This window comes from Atta colombica, unplaced genomic scaffold (genome assembly GCF_001594045.1).
Source record: "Atta colombica isolate Treedump-2 unplaced genomic scaffold, Acol1.0 scaffold102, whole genome shotgun sequence".
NCBI classification, from domain to species: domain Eukaryota; kingdom Metazoa; phylum Arthropoda; class Insecta; order Hymenoptera; family Formicidae; genus Atta; species Atta colombica.
In genome coordinates this window covers 464,963-483,433 of record NW_017259187.1, presented here as the reverse complement: position 1 = coordinate 483,433, position 18,471 = coordinate 464,963, and the positions used below count along the sequence as shown (strand labels likewise).

At 34.5% G+C, this 18,471-nt stretch overlaps 1 protein-coding gene across 1 annotated transcript in view; it reads left to right on the top strand.

The window, feature by feature from the left end:
* Positions 1-2,556: 2,556 nt before the first annotated feature.
* Positions 2,557-18,471, top strand: part of LOC108687600 (apolipophorins) — a 28,118-nt gene continuing 12,203 nt past the window's right edge. The window contains exons 1-9 of the mRNA XM_018193455.1: positions 2,557-2,713; positions 9,820-9,846; positions 9,932-10,116; positions 10,740-10,922; positions 10,995-15,566; positions 15,662-16,171; positions 16,479-16,665; positions 16,832-17,048; positions 18,145-18,437. Of these exons, the coding sequence (XP_018048944.1) occupies positions 2,644-2,713; positions 9,820-9,846; positions 9,932-10,116; positions 10,740-10,922; positions 10,995-15,566; positions 15,662-16,171; positions 16,479-16,665; positions 16,832-17,048; positions 18,145-18,437 (6,244 nt within the window). The 5' untranslated portion in view covers positions 2,557-2,643. The remainder of the gene's footprint in view (positions 2,714-9,819; positions 9,847-9,931; positions 10,117-10,739; positions 10,923-10,994; positions 15,567-15,661; positions 16,172-16,478; positions 16,666-16,831; positions 17,049-18,144; positions 18,438-18,471) is intronic.

The following is an 18,471-nucleotide window of genomic DNA, read 5'->3' as shown; positions in this document are numbered from 1 at the left end:
GTGGCACCGAAAATGACTATAAATTATAGTAATTGCAACCATTTCTATGGTAATAATTATAATTTATCATTTAGTTATTTTCGATGACATGTATATGCAATGCATATATATTTGTATTGAATATAGAATTATAATCGTATAGAATTATATATAAATATTAATACTAAAATTATAAAGAAATAAGTAATAACTATAAATATTACAATAATTAATGTAAAATGTAATTATAATCATAAATACCAGAAACTTCTTTTAATGTAATCTAGGTAAGTACAATCAAAAGCATCATATTCTTAATTATTCGGTACATATGCTTTTAAAAGATAAGTACAAACTAACAATGTATCAGTATCTTGATATCGTGATGAATAATAACATGTAAATACATTGTAAGATCATTTAACACGTGTTTTTATGAAGAAACACATTGTATGAAAAAACAATCAAATTATTCACATTTTTTACATTCAAAAAATATTTTTCTCTTAAAAGAAAAAATCAGAAAGATATGTAATTAGAAAGAATTTATTAAATATTTTTTGCTCTTCTTGCAAGAAGACTTTTTAGTCAATTATACTATAATTTATTTAATACAATATCAGAAATTATATTATATGTAAAAAAATTTAAAAAGTTAAATCATATAATTATTTCTAAAAAAATGGAGGTGACCTTCGTACTATATCTCCACAGAAAAAAAAAAACAACGTGATCAAAATACGTTTCACTCAAAACAATTCCATTTTTATCTAAATTAAATAAAAAAACATTTTTTCGTATCATTAAAAGCAAGTAAAATATTCAAGGTTTCAAGTGGAGTGAATCACCCTGTGTACCTCTTTTGTTTTGGAAAAAAACTTATGTAAAATGAAGAAAAATAAATGCAAGTTGTTTTATAAAAAAGAGGGAAATTTTTAAAAAAGAAAAAACTTAAAAGTTATAAACTAAAATACAGAAATAAAAATATTATGATGTAAAAATATTTTATTTAGACTGGAATTAATTTAATATTGCGAAGAATATATTAATATTTTAAATAAAAATTTAGAACCTGTAAAAGGAATGTGAATATTTTCTCTTCTAGCAGGATAATATTCTAACATATAAGTCAAAACAACTGATATTTAAATGTAATCAATGTAGCTTGAACGGAATAAAAAATCTCGAAAAATAGAAAACACCTAAACAAGAAATCTCAGTTAGAATAAATTTCGTCATGTGTTACACATATGTGTAACATATGACAAAACGTAAGTTTCCCTGTTTTTTAAAAGAACATATGAAACTGCCGCAATCTTGAGTTTTGATTGCTTCCTTAGTTTTTCATATACTTAAATGGAGTCCAAATATTGTGTGTGTGTGTGTGTGTGTGTGTGTGTGTGTGTGTGTGTATGTGTGTGTGATGAATCTTTTTTGTTTAAATTTATGTTCAGAAATAATAGAAGACTATACTTTTTTAAAAATATTTTTATGTATATTTTATGCATATGTACAATAAATTCAAGGCTAATAGAAATCTTTGCCGTGATTCATGCGCTGTATATAATAATTCATAAATATAAAAGGTGTTATGTTAAACAATAAAAAAATTATTCATACATCATAAAATAATGATAAAACGTTTATTTCAGCTAAGACTTCTAGCCTTCTTCAGCGTTGTAAAAAACTGTGATCGTGATGATAATATTCGAAAACATGACGATCCTCCAACCCCTCTCCCTGCATCCCCCCCCCCCACTGTCAAGCGGAAGATAATGATTACTTATTACATTTTATATTCAACAACTATTTCAAAAACAAATGATTAATGAAAAAACCAATTATTTAGACAAATAATTCCACAGAAAAAAACTGAAAAAAGAAAAATGTTATGATTCACGATTCCGTTCGACAATATGGGAGAGTTAATGGATTGTCACGTTTTCGAATATTATCACGACCATAGGAAGTTTTTTACAACGCTAAAGAAGGCTAGAAGTTAGCTGAAACGTACGTTTTATCATTATTTGACGATATATGTAATTTTATTGATGATCTAACACTTTTTATATTTATAAATTATTATGTATAATATTTAGCATATGAATCACAATGCAGATTCCTATTAGCATTGAATATATTGTATTTATTAGTTGTAAATATAAGGAATCTAATTGTTATTTTATTGTGATATATTGTATATTTCATATTATTTGATATGTGATCGCGGAAAGGGGCAGCAACGGGAAATAGATTTGCTAGGTCACAACCTTTCTGTGATAAAACATATCCTTTGAGGGATAACGCTAAATTAAATGGGTGCATCTAGATAACGTTCGTTCTGGTCTAATCTTCCATAGACGGTAGGAAAATTTTGATAAGTCTTTTTCTCCGTCAATGCTTAGTGCGAGTAGAGATCTCTTTATCTCTTGCGTCGTGGTGGTAATGGTGGAGCCTCGGGCCCGGGGAGCGGACATATGTACGAGTGGTCCAACATGCATAGGAAAGATTTATAAGCACGGGTGGGGAGCTGCGAGAGCATAAAAGCACGCACGAAGAAAAGCGCAGACGCTTTTTGTATTCGCCCGTGGCCGCCGATCGTGTCATCGCTGATTGTGCGAGAGTAGTGTTAAAGTAGTTTGCGGTTCTCGGGGAGAGAAAGCCATGGGGCTCGCGAGAGCGGCCGTCTTCGCCGGCTGTCTCCTTCTCTTCCTGGCGGTCGACGCCTCAGGCAGTAAGTAAAGCGGAAAAAGTAAAACGGACTTCGTCGTTCATCCCCTTTCTGCAAAGTACTCCAATATTTTATGATTTACTCTCTAAAGAGCTGGACAGCTGTCCTCTCTCTCTTTCTTTCTCTCTTTTTTCTTTTTCTCTCTCTCTCTCTCTCTCACACACACACACATGCGCGCGCGCGCACATTCGTGTTCTTTCTATTCTTCAATGAAGCTTTCTATTCTTCACAGAAGCATAAAAGTTATAAGACCGAGGAAGTACCGATTCCTTTTCCTAAATAGAAAACTTTCCTCGATTGAAAAATGATAATACATATTGAGAAAAAGAACTAAGTAAATGTATTGAGGATAGATCTCGTGTGTAAGGCAATACATAAATATTCTTATAGATTCTACTGAAAAGAATGCAGAGTTTTTAGTTTTAACTTTGTAACTTTCATACTTCCATCGATATAAAATAGTTAAGGAAATAGAATAGTTGAACACGTTCAGAACGAGAAAAAAGAAACTTTGTGTACGCAAATTACAAAACAATATATCTATAAGTAATATTCCTTACTTTCCAAGAATAGTTTCCAAGAACTAATTATAAATGTACTCATTAAACATTTAATTTGAATTGTTTATGAATTGAATAAAAGGAATTATCATAATATATAATTAATACAATATTTTTGTACAAGCATCATTATTTTAGTGATAAACAATATATGAGATTTTATTTCTTTTTCTTTCGGATTGTTCCTTCGAGCGATTCTATTTTGATATCATAATAATACTGATTTACGATATTCACATCAGTATTATAGTTGTATCTCGTATTGCAGTATAACGTTATGATTAAATTATTGATATTTCTAAGGGCGCTCGTAAAGTTGGCGTCTAGTTGCACGTTCAACACTCAAATATAAAGATTTAAAGCACGTTCTCCCTTGTGGATCTTTCAAGAAGACCGGATGACTTCGATAAGTCTTAATTTTTCTATCAAATTAAAGATTAATGTGCGAGTGTTGATAGAAAGGGTCAACGCGCCCGGCGCGGTCAGGTTTGAATATCATAAGGTTACTCGCTGTGTCAAGGATAGAGATTATCGTCGCGAATGGATGTCGAAATCCATGATATTTTCGTGAATTACAGAATCTCGAAAGATTAATAATTTGTAGAAACTTTATCTGCACCATTATTCCATTGGTAATTAACGCGAAAAAAAACTATAGATAACAATGTTCTTCTTTTTTATGTATTCATTTATTATAATTGTGATTAATGAAAATTTATCTTTGACGTAGCTATCGTGACGTATTTACTTGATATGACATTAGATTCATCTTAATCTTCCTTGTAATAGCGAAGAAAGAATGCTGGTCTTCTGTGCAAAATTCTGTTTCTTTTATCATCTTTAGCGGCGGTAATTCATTCATTGACATGATTTTATTTGCATTATCGACATATAATTTTTCATTTTCTGCTAAATTACATTTTATTCCAGATTTTAATTAATAATCGAAATCGACATCTTCGCGCGCGTGTTTCTTTTATGTTTGTGAATGAAGTATGGAACTTTTTATCGGTGAACGTGTTTAATGCTTTCTTATTAGAAGAAGATTAAAGAAAATTGTTTGTTCGATTACAATACCGGAATAAAGGAAAAGAATGATGGAGGTTTCCATTAACAAGAACGTTTTAGAATTGAATTATGTTTCAAGCAAAATGTAATGATCAGTGAAGTAATTTGCGAAAGATATACGGTAAATCAATTCTTTAATTTTCTGCAAAATTACAGCGAATAAGTAATGATATGAATGAACTTTTTAGCGTGCTCTTTTTTAAATAAACGTAACGAAAGTGATATTAATTTACAAATATATTCGTGTATAGAATATGAATAAAAATAAATGTACGATCCACCGGTTAGTTACAGATTATTATTATTCCATCCGGCAGGGAGCTGGCGATAAAATATTGCTTATTCTGTAATAGTCGATTTTATATTTTTACTCTCTCAAACTCGATATGAAAAATAATTCCCGTTATACCATTGATAACTTTATCATGTCTTTATATATTTCTTTCTGTAATTAGTGTTGTTCGAGCTAATCTTAAGTAGTCGCCTGCATTAGTGCATATTAATATATATATGCACTAACATATATATGTACATTAAACAGTCACACGAGACACATAACGAGATCATTTATGACCTTTTTTTACGAAATGTCTCGAATACAAGACTTTCCAGAAGTTAGGCATTTACTTTCGAACTTATGTTACCGCGTGTTGAATGTAAAATTATGAGACTCGTAATACATTTTTTTAAATTAATTATAATAAAGAAACGATTCCAATAATTAAAAATCAAATAATACAATAGCGAGCAAGCTAATTACAATTAATATTTATATCAAGAATCTACATATCTCAGTTTAAATTTGCTAAGCTTGATAATGATCTCGTGTTCGAAATGTCTGTTTATAAATTATATTTAATTGTGATTTTTTAATTGCAATTAGCTTCTTATTATATTACTTACATTTTCTTGTTTTCACATGCAAATAAATTATCGGTTAAAATAAAGCCTGTGGAACACGATGCTTTTTTCTGCTAGATTGCTTTCATTTAAGTAAATTACTAAAATGCATCACAGAACGCAGAATTTTAAAACATACATCGTATGCCGCAGGCTAAGTTCAAAAATGATAGGACTCGATAATCAATATCGCTTACAGCATGAATATACTATCACATTTCTAATGATGGAAGCAATTAACGAAGTTTGCGAAGGAGCGGAACTCGATCGAGACGAAACGCGGAATTATCTTGCACTCTAGAAGTATAAACGAAATAGTGGTTAAAGAGTTTGCGTATGGCGTATCGGTGCTCGGAACGAGGTCCATATCATTGAAACGATTACAGGTCCCCCGTGTTCGACCGGACATTTGGTAAATTGATCTGACGTCCCTACATCCCAGTAAAATAGATCCGATCTGACCGTTGCGACGTAACAAACGTTCTTTCACCGCCGCGCTTTAAAGTACGTAAAGGGAGCATATAAACGATACGGGACATCGTCGGTTCTCTCCGCGACACTCTTATTCCAAGCAAAATGGCATCGAGCGAAATCCGATTGCGATCGTCACTTTCTGCCGGCGTGATGATACGTTTTTCCAATTAACTCGGCTACGCGGTCGCCGTATTTTTTCCGAAACGCTGGAAAATAGAAACAATGCCGCGAGAACTAGATTTTTTTCATATTATTATAAATATTCCTACAACTGCAACATCTCCCCATTATATCGAGTCACTCAACGGCCATTGAAGGCGCATTAAATTCTGTGATAAATGATTACAATGGCGCGCCTGTATGCGAGAAATGGAAACGCGATTGTCGGGTTAAAAATACGAACAGAGAATACGGGTTCATCGAGGAGAAGGATCGACGTTTAAACACGCTATGAAATAATGCAAGAAAGATACAGCGCCCCTGAGTATGAAATATGAAAATGGATATTCTCTGTCGTTCACCGTAAATTTGCATAATGCATACGTTTAAGTAATATAACGAGAACGAAGCACCTCTAATCATGCAGCGCACATTGGGGAGCAAGCAACGCGAGAAATTATGGTTGCAATTGTTAGATTACGGCAAAATCCCGGCGAGAGTCTCTCTCTAAGCACGCCGGTATGTTTCATGTTGTATCTACTATACATCTGTCGGCGTTGCATTATTCAGACAAAATAACATTTAAAGAGCATAATTAAATTGGATTCAGGAATTGTGTGTTACTGCGTATATTCGTATAATTTCGAGATGGAAAGAAAAGAATTTTTCTGAAAAGAAATTCAAATTATAAAAAAATTTAAATAATATTATTTCTTTAATTTCCAAAATATTTTTTCAACAAATTTAAATAAAAATTTTATTAAAATCTATCTAAATATACAGATAAAATAAGTTTATCTATGTATCTATAGAATAATTTACAAAATGTTTAATCGATTATATCTAAAAATAATCAGCCGTTTCTATAAATATCTTGTTTATCGCTCGGAAAAACTTGATTTCAAATCAAAGGGTAAATAATATAGAAAAGCGGAAGATAAGAAGCAATGAAGAAAAATAAAAGTGCTAATACAATTTCAAAGGATTTTCTTCGTATCGGATTTCTTCTAGATAAATTGTGAAATTCCAATGATAATAATCCAACGATAATAAAAGGGGAATGCATGAAAATTTCAACGAACTTATAGATTGTCATCAAAATAATGACAATTAGCAAAAGGCGATTGTTCACAGCATCATTGTAGAGAAACAATGTACATCTTCACCGAATAGATTTATCCTTCTTTTAGTCTATTCTCGCGTGCAACTTCCACTTTCCTCCACCTCTTCCTCTTTCTCTTTTCGCACGCGTCGTTCTTTATCCCTTTGTTACATCTTTGTCCCTATTGAAGGAACGCTTCCCCTTTCTCTTGTTACACCTCATCTATCTCTTTTTCTCTTCATTTATTCGGTCACTATTATTTTACTCTCTCTCTCTCTCTCTCTCTCTCTCTCTCTCTCTCTCTCTCTTTCTCTCTCTCTCTCTCTCTCCTTTTTCTTACGTCATCGTCTAAATAAAGTGTAATCTGAATATTCTTATTTATTGTGTCTCTAATCACATCATTCTTCTAGAAAAAATTAATTAATATATTTTTTCTCATTTATTAAAAGAATTATGCTTTTTCTTAGCAACAAGAAAAAATTCTTATTGTTAGTAGAGTTTCTTTATTAGGGTGACCAGATCTAACTTAAGTAAACTTTTTCATTAACGATAGATTACGAGTCAGATAGATTACAGCTAAATATTACTCAATATTTTATTAAGATTAATCGTAGCGAAAAACAAGCATACAACGTTTTCAATGCACTTTATATTGAGTTACATAATTATTTGCTCGACAAAAACTCTAAGTAAAATTAATCCTCGGACATCCAGCTTAAAAAAGAGTACGGGAAAGTGTTTGGGAAAAACCGGACTTCTAGTCCTCTATTCTTCATATGCAATGGTATACATTTCTAGACAAATTGTGAAGATTAGATTTAACTGTTTCCGCTGCGAAATATTTTGATCGCTTCAACTCTAAAACTCTAATTGTCGTACAAGTAAATAAATACGATTACATAACTCGCTTTTTTGTTTTCTACTGTTTGTTCTGCTATTTTTGTAGAGTTGAACATTTTGATCGAATCACACAAATTAATTTTACTCAATTAGAGTTTTTGTTTTTGAGCAAACAATTATGTAACTCAGTATAAAGTGCGCTGAAAACGTTGTATGTATGCTTGTTTGTCGCTACGATTAATCTTAATAAGATATTGAGTAATATTTAGCTGTAATCTGTCTGACTCGTAATCTATCGTTAATGAAAAAGTTATATATATATATAAACGATCTTATTTCTAATCTTATTATTGAAAAATTTATTTGTAAGTATATTTTTTCTTAATTTACACAATTTACAATTTATGTAGTAGTACATTAGATATACTTCTAAAGAAAATCGAACAACTTCGACTCCGTGTCAATTTTAAGAGAAATAGAACTCAAGAAAAAAGTAGAACTTTAAAATTTTAAAAATAATTGAAGTAACAAATATAACAAATAAGACGAATAATTGCACAAATATATAGAAATAAATATAAATAAAATAAATTAATGTATTTCCTTTCTGCAAAAAGGTTATGCATAGAAATAATATTTTAAAATGTTTTTTGATATTTATTTATTTATTCATTAAAAACCAAGGTTTTTATTTATTTATGATATAAATTGCGAAATAGATCTATATATATGATATGTCTAGTAAAATTGATATTAATGTTTTCATGATATTTGTGAACTTTAAACTTCCGTCATAGTTGCTTAATGATATCCGTTATTTCTTCACACATTATTTACTCAATAGTTTGTTTTTTAATTCGAAAATGTAAGTTGATATGGATATTATATCAATTAGTAATAAAACGTACCAATTGGTTCTTAATGGAATACAATCTTTTTTTTATTTAATTATACACATTATCAACATTCTGTAAAAAAATAAATTTTTGCGCGTACTTAGTCAACTTTATTTGTATATCTGTCGTGTCTTGTTTGTGCTTCATGCATAATTTTGCCGTTAATGTTGTTTTCCCGAATGTAAAAACGAGATAAAGTAAAGATTAGAGATAAAGACCAGTGCGCAACATTAACAATTATCAATATTAGTTATTTATTGATTATTCTTCGTAATATCTAATGCAAAATTAATGTGTTTAATTATGTTACGTTATAATAAAATAAATGTCATCTAAATATTCGAAAATTGTTTCATATTGAATACATACATATTTATATTTAAAGCTGAGCATAATGTAATAAATGACTCTTTTATATAACTTAAAATTCATCTAAATTGAAAAATTTGTCGAACTAAAAAGAGCATAACGTAAATGTCAAATTACTACAAATACTACCTTGATTGATACGTTGCCTTTTATAACTCCCGTTTAAAAAATCATTTCAGTTTAGTTCGAATCAATTTAAATGTTAAAGGGTAAAACTAGTGGCACTCATTAAACTGCAGGTCCGCGGGCACCGCACTCTCTATCGAACAAAAATGAGAGTTCCATGGTCCAGGGTCAAGAAAGTCACGATTAACACGTTATCAACGTTCGACCCTAGCACCGAGTTCATTCGATGCATAAATATATTTTTATCGACGTAATCTGTACGTCAAGCATAATAGATTGTGGCCCGTCTTTTTTTCCGCTTGAGTTCGAATTCCAACAAAAAATTGTTGGAATCTCAAAATTAAAGTAATGTTAGGTTAATATTAAAAAAATGTTATTCTTTTGTTTTTGTATATGTGTTTTATAATTCCTTTTGTTATATTTTTCTGCAAACACATTTCTGATTAGTGTAAAAAAAGAAAGAAATAATTAACGTTTCCCATTCCTTCTATCATACAGGTCGTGTCATTTTAAAATAAAATTAATATAAATGATATTTATATTAATATTTTGTTAGATAATTATACTTTTAAAATTGTTACTAAAAATTGACACATAATTTTCTTTTTATTATAGATAAGTGTACAGTCGGCTGCCATGGAAGTAAGTATATTATTAAAAGTTATGAAAAAAATCTGTCATAATTATTTTTAAAAAATCTCATTGAATAAATTTGATTTTTCTTCAGTGCATGGAGGTAAAGGCTATCAAGAAGGACACACATACATATACGATTTAGAAGGAACGTCTGTAACATCGGTCCCCGATGCTCAAGGTGACGCTACTTTGAAGTTGAAAGGTACTGTTGAATTGTCAGTGAAACCTGATTGCATTCGACAGATCCGATTGAAGGGCGTACAAATTAATGGAGCCGTAAGTATTTTTTTATTTGTCCTTACGTCACGTATTCTTAAAATATCTATGCTTTATAGAAATCTAATATTGACCAATTTATTATTAAAAGAGAATAATTAATTACTTACAGTATTAAAAGCATTGAACAACACATTTTTAATACTTAAAATATGTAATTAATATGTAATTTTACGGTCTTTTAGTATTAAATTAGCCAGTTAAGTTTCTTTAAGAATAAACATTGCAAAAAATAAATATACAAGGAAAGAATTACAATAGAAATTAAAATAATGTAGAAATATATGAGATCCGAAGATGTGATTTCGACTTTTTTTAGAAATATGAAAGAAAACTTTTAATTCCGCTTAATAACCTCCCTTAAATAATAAAAATTTTTAATTGATTGCTCTCAATGAAAATTAATCTATGATAGTTTATATGATTCGTATTCAATTATATAAAATTTACTATTATCTATAAACATTAAATTATTATACTCTAGTTTCATGATATAAAATTTCACATTCTTATTTTTTTCATATAAATCACGAACATAAAGATAAAGATAAAGTTTATTTTACATATTGCGATACAATGAAAGGAGTGTAAGCGTGTAAAAATATATGTATGTTACTTTATAGTCAATATCGCTGCCAGATGTTGAAAAACATGCGTTACAATTCAACTATCACGACGGCCATATCGATACAGAAGTTTGTACCGAAGTCGGTGACTCACAAGCGTCTCTCAACATCAAGAGAGCGGTCACTTCCTTATTCCAATCAGCTATCATACAAGAATCTGGCTCTACAACTCATCATGAGGTATATCTTGAGATTTATTCATGAAACTCTAGTATAGAATTATGCCAATGTAACAAAATTTGCTATATTTAGATCGACGTGCTCGGCGGCTGTCCGACTGATTTCTCTTTCCACAAAGACGGTGACTCATTGGTCATTCATAAGGAGAGGGATCTGCTTCGTTGTTCTCATCGTGAGAGTATTAGGATTGGTCCTGTGTCTGCAATCTACGAATCTCAGAAATCTGACACTCAATCAACTCCATTGTTGTCATCACATCAAAAGATTGAGCAACGTTTCAAGCGAGGTATCCTGAACAAAGCGACCTCGGTCGAAACATACAAGTTGAAACCCTGGAGCAACGGAGACATTGGCGCTAAGACGATCGTACAAACCACTCTGACACTTAAAGGTGAGAAGGGTGATAGCCCGAACGCCCCAGTTTCCGAGCCGAAATCCCTGATCTTCGAAGCGCCACATCCTGTCGTCAAATCGTCAGCCGACAACATCGCCGCAGCCTTGAAGGCAGCAAGCGCCGAAGAGCACGACAGCGTAAAGCATGATGCGGCGGAAAAATTTGCACAGTTCGTCAAAGTTCTTCGCCTTAGCAGCAAGAACGACATTTTCGCGATTTATCAGAAAGTGAAAAATGGTAATGGTTTCGATAAGGTCCTGGACAAGAAAATCTTTCTGGACGGTCTCTTTCGTACTGGAAGCGGCGAAGCCGCAGAGGTGGTCGTAGACTTATTAAAGAGTCATGAACTTACTGGCGTCCAAACTCTCATGTTCTACGCGAGTCTCGCTCTTGTCGATCATGTGAACCTACCGTCAGTAACTGCCATTACTTCTCTTCTTGATCAGCCAAACTTACCGCGTCTTGGTTATCTTGGAATCGGTCAGGTAATCGGTAGACACTGCCAAGAGCATAATTGTGAGAACGTAGCTGAAGTCAAGCAAGCCATTCACAAGATTCGTGAGAAAGTCGGCAATGGCAAAGCAAAGACCAGAGAACAGGAAAATCTTATAGTTTCGGCTTTAAAGGCGCTGGGTAATACTCAATATCTCGATGATGGTACTCTACAGAAATTGGCTAGCATTGCTGAAGACAAGAACGTCCGTAATCGAGTCAGAGTTAGCGCGATTGAAAGTTTGCCTACTCGCTGCTCTATGAAATGGAAAAATATTCTTCTGAAGGTCTTGGCTGATCATGAGGAGGACAGTGAGATCAGAATTAAATCTTATCTATCTTTGGTCGCCTGCCCCTGTCAGCACGTCGTTAGCGGACTCAAGGAGACTTTAGATAAGGAAACCGTCAATCAGGTTGGATCGTTTATCCAAAGTCATTTGCGTAATCTACGAGCATCTGCTGATCCGACTAAAGCCGAGGCGAAGAGACATCTGAGTCAGATCAAACCGCGAACCAAATTTCCAGAGGACTTCCGCAAATTTTCCTTCAACACTGAAATGTCATATAATTTAGGTGGTATTGGAGACACAGTGCAGAGCGATGTTATCTTCAGCCAGAATAGCTTCGTGCCACGCTCTATCAATATAAACTTGACCACTGAGATATTCGCAAAATCCATTAACTATTTTGAGCTCAATACGCGTGTCGAGAATCTTGATAGATTGATCGAACATTACTTTGGACCCAAGGGCCGTTTGACGGACAATGAAGTAGACGAATTAGTGGACAAAGGAGTAGATAATGTAGAGAGCATCGTTAAATACATCAAAGAAAAAGTCAGCAAATTACGTGGCAAGCGTGAAGTTAAACAAGGAGAACTTGACAAATTCGCAAAGGATGTGAAATTAAGGAATAACGAAATAGATGAACAGTTTGACTTCGACCTATCCGTTAAATTGTTCGGTGTCGAACTAGCCTATCTAACTTACGACGGTAATCCCGCGCAATTAACGCCAGAATACATCATCGACAAGATATTCGACAACTTTGAAAATGGAATCAACAAGATAAAGAAATTTGATCACAATCTGCAGAGTCACATGCAGTTCTTCGATTTAGAGGTTATCTATCCGACAAATCTAGGTACAGCTCTCTCTCTCGACATGATCGGTACCAGTGTGGTTCATATAAAAACACACGGCAAGATAGATATTCCGGCTATCATAAAGAACCCGGATAATGCTGAGATACACTTTGGCTTAGCGCCCAGTGCCTCCATTCGTGTTTCTGCTAATATGGTCGTTAAAGGATTCGATGTAGAATCGGGTATGAAATTCGTCAGTACATTGCATACTGATACGGCGATCGATTTGACGGTGAAATTATTGAATGGCAAAGGTATCGATATAATGGTTGGCACACCGAAGAAAAAAGAGGAAATAATTAGTGTTAATAGCGAAGTCTTGCTGAGTTCTGGGAATACTTACAAAGCTGCAAAATTCGGTAAGGGTAAATTATATAAAGATTGCTTCGAACAGTTGTCCAGTATTCTGGGTATAACAGTTTGTGGCCACATAGAATTCCCTTACGATGGTATCGAGTCGACGCAAAAAAGAGCACTCTTCCCTCTGAATGGTCCTTCAAAATTCAGCATTACTACTGAGAACATCGACCTATCCAGTGTTCACCTCAAAATCTATCATGACAAATCACTCAAGTCTAGATCATTTGAGATTCTGCTAGAAACGCCAAACAGTAAAACAAACAGACGTGTGTCTTTAACTGGTGAAGCTGCTCTCGAGCCCAACAAACACGCTAAACTATCTTTCGATTCTCCCTTCAAGAAAGCCTCTGTTGAAGCAGTAATAAAAGAAGAACCTCAAGAGCGTTCACTCACAGTTACCGTGCACAATGATAATCAGGAGTATTACGGTCGCGTCGGTCTCTTAGCCAATGGTGCAAAATACAAGCCCATCTTGGAGTATAAAATACCAGAACATATCGAGAAGTTAGCGAATACCAAGTCCGGGCTGAAATCGTCTCGCGGCGGTCAGCAATATGAGGTGCAAGGTACTGTAGAAATGGTCGATCAGGATGGCGATAAAAAATACATATTCGACAATGTAGCCCTCGTTGCGGGTGGTCAGAAGTTTGTCGGTCTCGACGGTTACGTTCAATCTGCAGAAAACACCGCCGGTTTAGACATGAAAGTGAGTTACGGCGAAGAATCCGTCGCTCTCAAATTGCAAGGGAAGAAAAAAGAAAATCGTTACTATTCGATCAGCGCTTCGGCATTGCCATCGAAAGATCCCAATATTGGATTTAACATCCAGTCCGAACTTGAAAAGGATGTTTACGAGTACAAATACAACCTGATCTTCATTCACGGTCCAGATCAGAACTCCAAAACAAATCGTTTCAGTCTCGAACATCATGCTATCGCCAAACCAAATAAAGACGGGCAAAACTTCGTCGTGGGTAGCTCTACCAAGATCTCGTATCCAGCTGCGAAGTTAAAGTTGGAGCTCGCAGGCAAGGCTAAACCTAATTCTCTCGAGGGTGAGATTCAAATTGGTTATGAAAAATTCAAGTTTGGCTCAAAGCTGTGCGCGGAACAAAATAAAGTCAAAGCAGGCGACTATGAGATCGAATTCGAAGGCGAGCTCTTACAGAACAGTATCAAATTAGAGTCCAAGCGCACGATTGTTGATGCACATAAAAGCAAATACAAGAACAAGCTCGAGCTTATACCGGGAGGTAAATATGAGGCCGATGCATTGGTTACATACAATCACGATAAGAATAACAAAAACTTAAACTTTGAGCTGGATAGCGACTTGAAGCTGGACGACAAAAAAGTTAAAGTTTTTGGCAGTTTGAATGTCGAGCGTCCCAATATTCAGTCGCAAGCGTATGTCACTGTCAGTGACGTCAAATACGTCGATTTCCTACTAAAGTTGCAGCAAGGCGCGAATCCTCAAGGCAGTTTGATCTTGAACGTGAAGAGTTACCTGAACGTCGCGGGACAGATATCGATGCAGAACGGCAAAGGTAATGCGCAGCTCAACATTGATTTGCCAAAGATCAATCGGAAGATCAAGGGAACCGGCGACTTGACAGTGAGCGGCACGCAACACAATGGCAACTTTGAGTTTCTACTTGATGCGGAGAAGGATCCGAAAAAACGTATCAAACTATCCACCGCAAATGACATAAAGAAAAATGCTATAGATACAAAGAACGTGATCGAGATAATAAACCATAAGTTTGAACTGAACGGCAAGGGTAAGTTAGATGGCACCATACACGAGGGCGAGCTGACCGTCGGAACAGACGTTACACTACCGGGCGGTCGTTACTTAGTTGCTAATTTCAAACGTACATCTAAGAAGAATGAAAACCAAAAATATACCATACACATGAATGGTCAGTTAGAAGACCATGAATCTAAAGGCGGAAAATCGCGAAAACTCACATATGTTGATGACGTTACCGACTTTGATGAGAAAACGTACACATTCCTAAAGAACATACAATTGAAGGCTGTCGATTTGAATGGTGACAATGGGCAATTAGATTTAGGCCTAAAAAAACTTGTCGATACCAATGGCCACAAGAAAATCGAGGGGATCAACTTAAACCTGTCAGGATCGCGTATGTCACGACCGTTCAATCTGCAATACGAATCTACCGAGGACGATAATGGCAAACTGTCCTACAAAGGGTCTTCTTCCTGTGGCAAAGACTTCCAACTGAAGGTAAGCGCAATAACTTTTTTGATATCTCTCCTGTGAATATAGGCGTAGCAAGCGTCTATAAAACTAGATGTGTAAATTTGCATTATTGTTCGCAGAGTTCCGGAAACTACATTCCCGGCAATGACATTGACAAGCCCTGCACGATCAAAGGTAACGTGGAATTGATATTGCCGTCAGAAAAATTACGTAACATCAAGTTCGACTACTCGCACGATCTACTGGTCCAATCTGAACCGACCGGTATCGTTAGTCTGAAAGAATCGACGACGCTCACTTATAATGACGATAAATCTATCAAGCTCGATGGAGCTTTCAAGAGCTCTGGAATCTATGACTACGAACATTCTTATGAGAGCGACTTGCAATTCGATCTGACTATTCTCAAGATACCGCCTATTTCTCTCAAGGATCATTTTAAGTACGAACCTAATGATAACAAGGCAACTCTTATCACCAACACAATCGTCAAGTATGATCAGAAGGAGATAACTTTCGCGCTCAATCCCGTCATATACAATCGAGATTTAACGCACATCGATGTAAAGGCCAAGGCCACCACCCCATACGAGAAGCTGCATAGTATCGACCTTGAACTCAAGCACGAGGTACCGTTTTTACAATGCTTTTAATTATTCTTCATATGTAACAACTTTTTACTTAAGATTTAAACTAAGATCCTTCCCGTCACTGATTACGATTCGCTAACTGAATTATGTGCAAATCTCTCGGGATTATTCCGGTCAGATATTGCTCCCTTGTGCTTCTCCACATTGCGTCATTTATAATAGTTTACCGCTGGCAACGTAAGCAGCGTGGTGTTTAAAGCAAAATAAAATTTACGGCACTCGCTAAGATTGCCGCAGGATGACACTAACTATCTATCATTCGTATTTAATTTTTTTTTCTTTGAAGAGAGAAAAGGATGGACAACTAAGAAAAACTGATGCAGCCTTGACTTTGGACAACACAAAATACACGCTTAAGAGCGAAATTCAAAGCGGCAACATCTCTCCGATGATACACATAATTAGCACTTCTCCGGCGGGAAAAACAGAATTACTCTCGAAATTCAATAAAATTGGTGAACATGAATATACAGGTAATTTTCATTGAATTCAAGCAAAACAATATTAAATTATCTGTTTTTTACTTTTTCTACTGCAAAATATAATATATATTTATTGTTACATTTTTATTTAGACAAGTAACATTGTTCGCCTTACATTCTTCTAAATGTTACACGAGCTAAATAAATTTGTTTTCAGGCGAATGGAAAGTCGAGACACCGAAAGGCTTTGCCATTGCCGACGCGCACGTCAATCTGAATGGCATCGACAATTTCATGATTAACATTAATTTGGACAGCGACAAGCTCAAGCATCGTAAGATTCACGCCGAAATCGCTAACAAACCTACCGCCAAGACCGGCAGGCGAATAATCATCACTGTCACTAGCGACGGCAAAAACATTGTAACCGGAAGGTACGCTGCATTTCATATACAGAAATGTGCCGAACTCATGCAACAATTCGAAACAATGATCCTATGTCGTATTTTAAAGCTTGTAATGGAATTAATCTGGATGAGAAAATAATTTATACACGGAAAGAATGATTTTGCTGAAATACCTAAAAAGAATATTGTCATCAAAATAATTATATAAGAAACTCAGCAATGCTGTAAAAAATTTTTATATTCCAGTAATCAACTTGAATGTCCTTTAATTATTTTAATCTAATAAAATTATTTCCAGATCTGTATTTTCTTAAAATTTTATGGACGCAAAATCGTTTTTTCTATGTACGAGCGCGTGAAGATGAGATTGCATTTGAAACACAGGAAATCTACAATTCGCTTTCTTAAACAATCCTGACTCCTATTTAGCGATCCTGTCGCTTCTGCTAAAGTCGATATTCTTGCTAATTTTAAACGATGTTTTCTGAAAGCGATATGGATATCTCTTGCGCGTAAGATCGATCGCTTACGTGGTGACAAAACAAAGAATAGAAGATGTCTGCAAGTAATTAACGAAAGGCCGCGAGGTCGTTTTTAAAGGAGATCAGAGATACAACAGAAATCGTATCTCCGTTCACCCCGCTATGTAATTTCATCGATTCACTCGCTAAAATTAATTCAAGTGGTTTCCGAGAATACATTCCAACTGCCGCAGTCCTTTTTATTCGTGTCTCATCGAAATCATCTCGATCGAACCGTAAAACGTAAAAAGGGGTTAAGCGGTTAGGTTTAGCCGAAAATGTAGAATATCGATCGCGTGGCGTTATAAAAAGTATTACAAACATTTATTTTCATCATCTAATAAAAATATCTGTATATTATTCGAATAAAAGAATAATAAAAACGGGAATATTAATTTTGACGCCGGATATTTAGTCGTTAGAACATTTAGAAATACCTGTAGCTGTTTATTCTTTCTCTAAATTTTACAAAGAATTTTACAAACAATTTTACAAAGAAAATTGAGGAGAAATTTAAATTTAGAATGAAACAACGTAAGGGATAATATAATGCGTGAAAAAGAAGAAAATGAATGTATTTAAAATACGTGATTTATTCGCAGCACAAACTACAAGAAACGCGACGAGGCCGGTAAAATCACCATCGAAGGAAACGGCAATCTTAAGATAGGCGAGGACACGAAGAGCTCCTCCTTCAAGTATACTCGCCAGCAATTGACTCGCGAGAAGGATGGCGAATCCGGCATGGTAATCGTCCTGAACGCTAAGTTCGATCCGGTAGCTATCGTGGGCGAGCTGAAGCTCTCGAACAAGGAGGTCCTCGTTTTCAACAGCTACTGCGAGTTGAGCAAGGATTGCGCTCATTTCAAGCTTCAATCGAGCTACGACGCCGACAGTAAGTCACAAATTTCGTGTTAAGTTATTTTCCT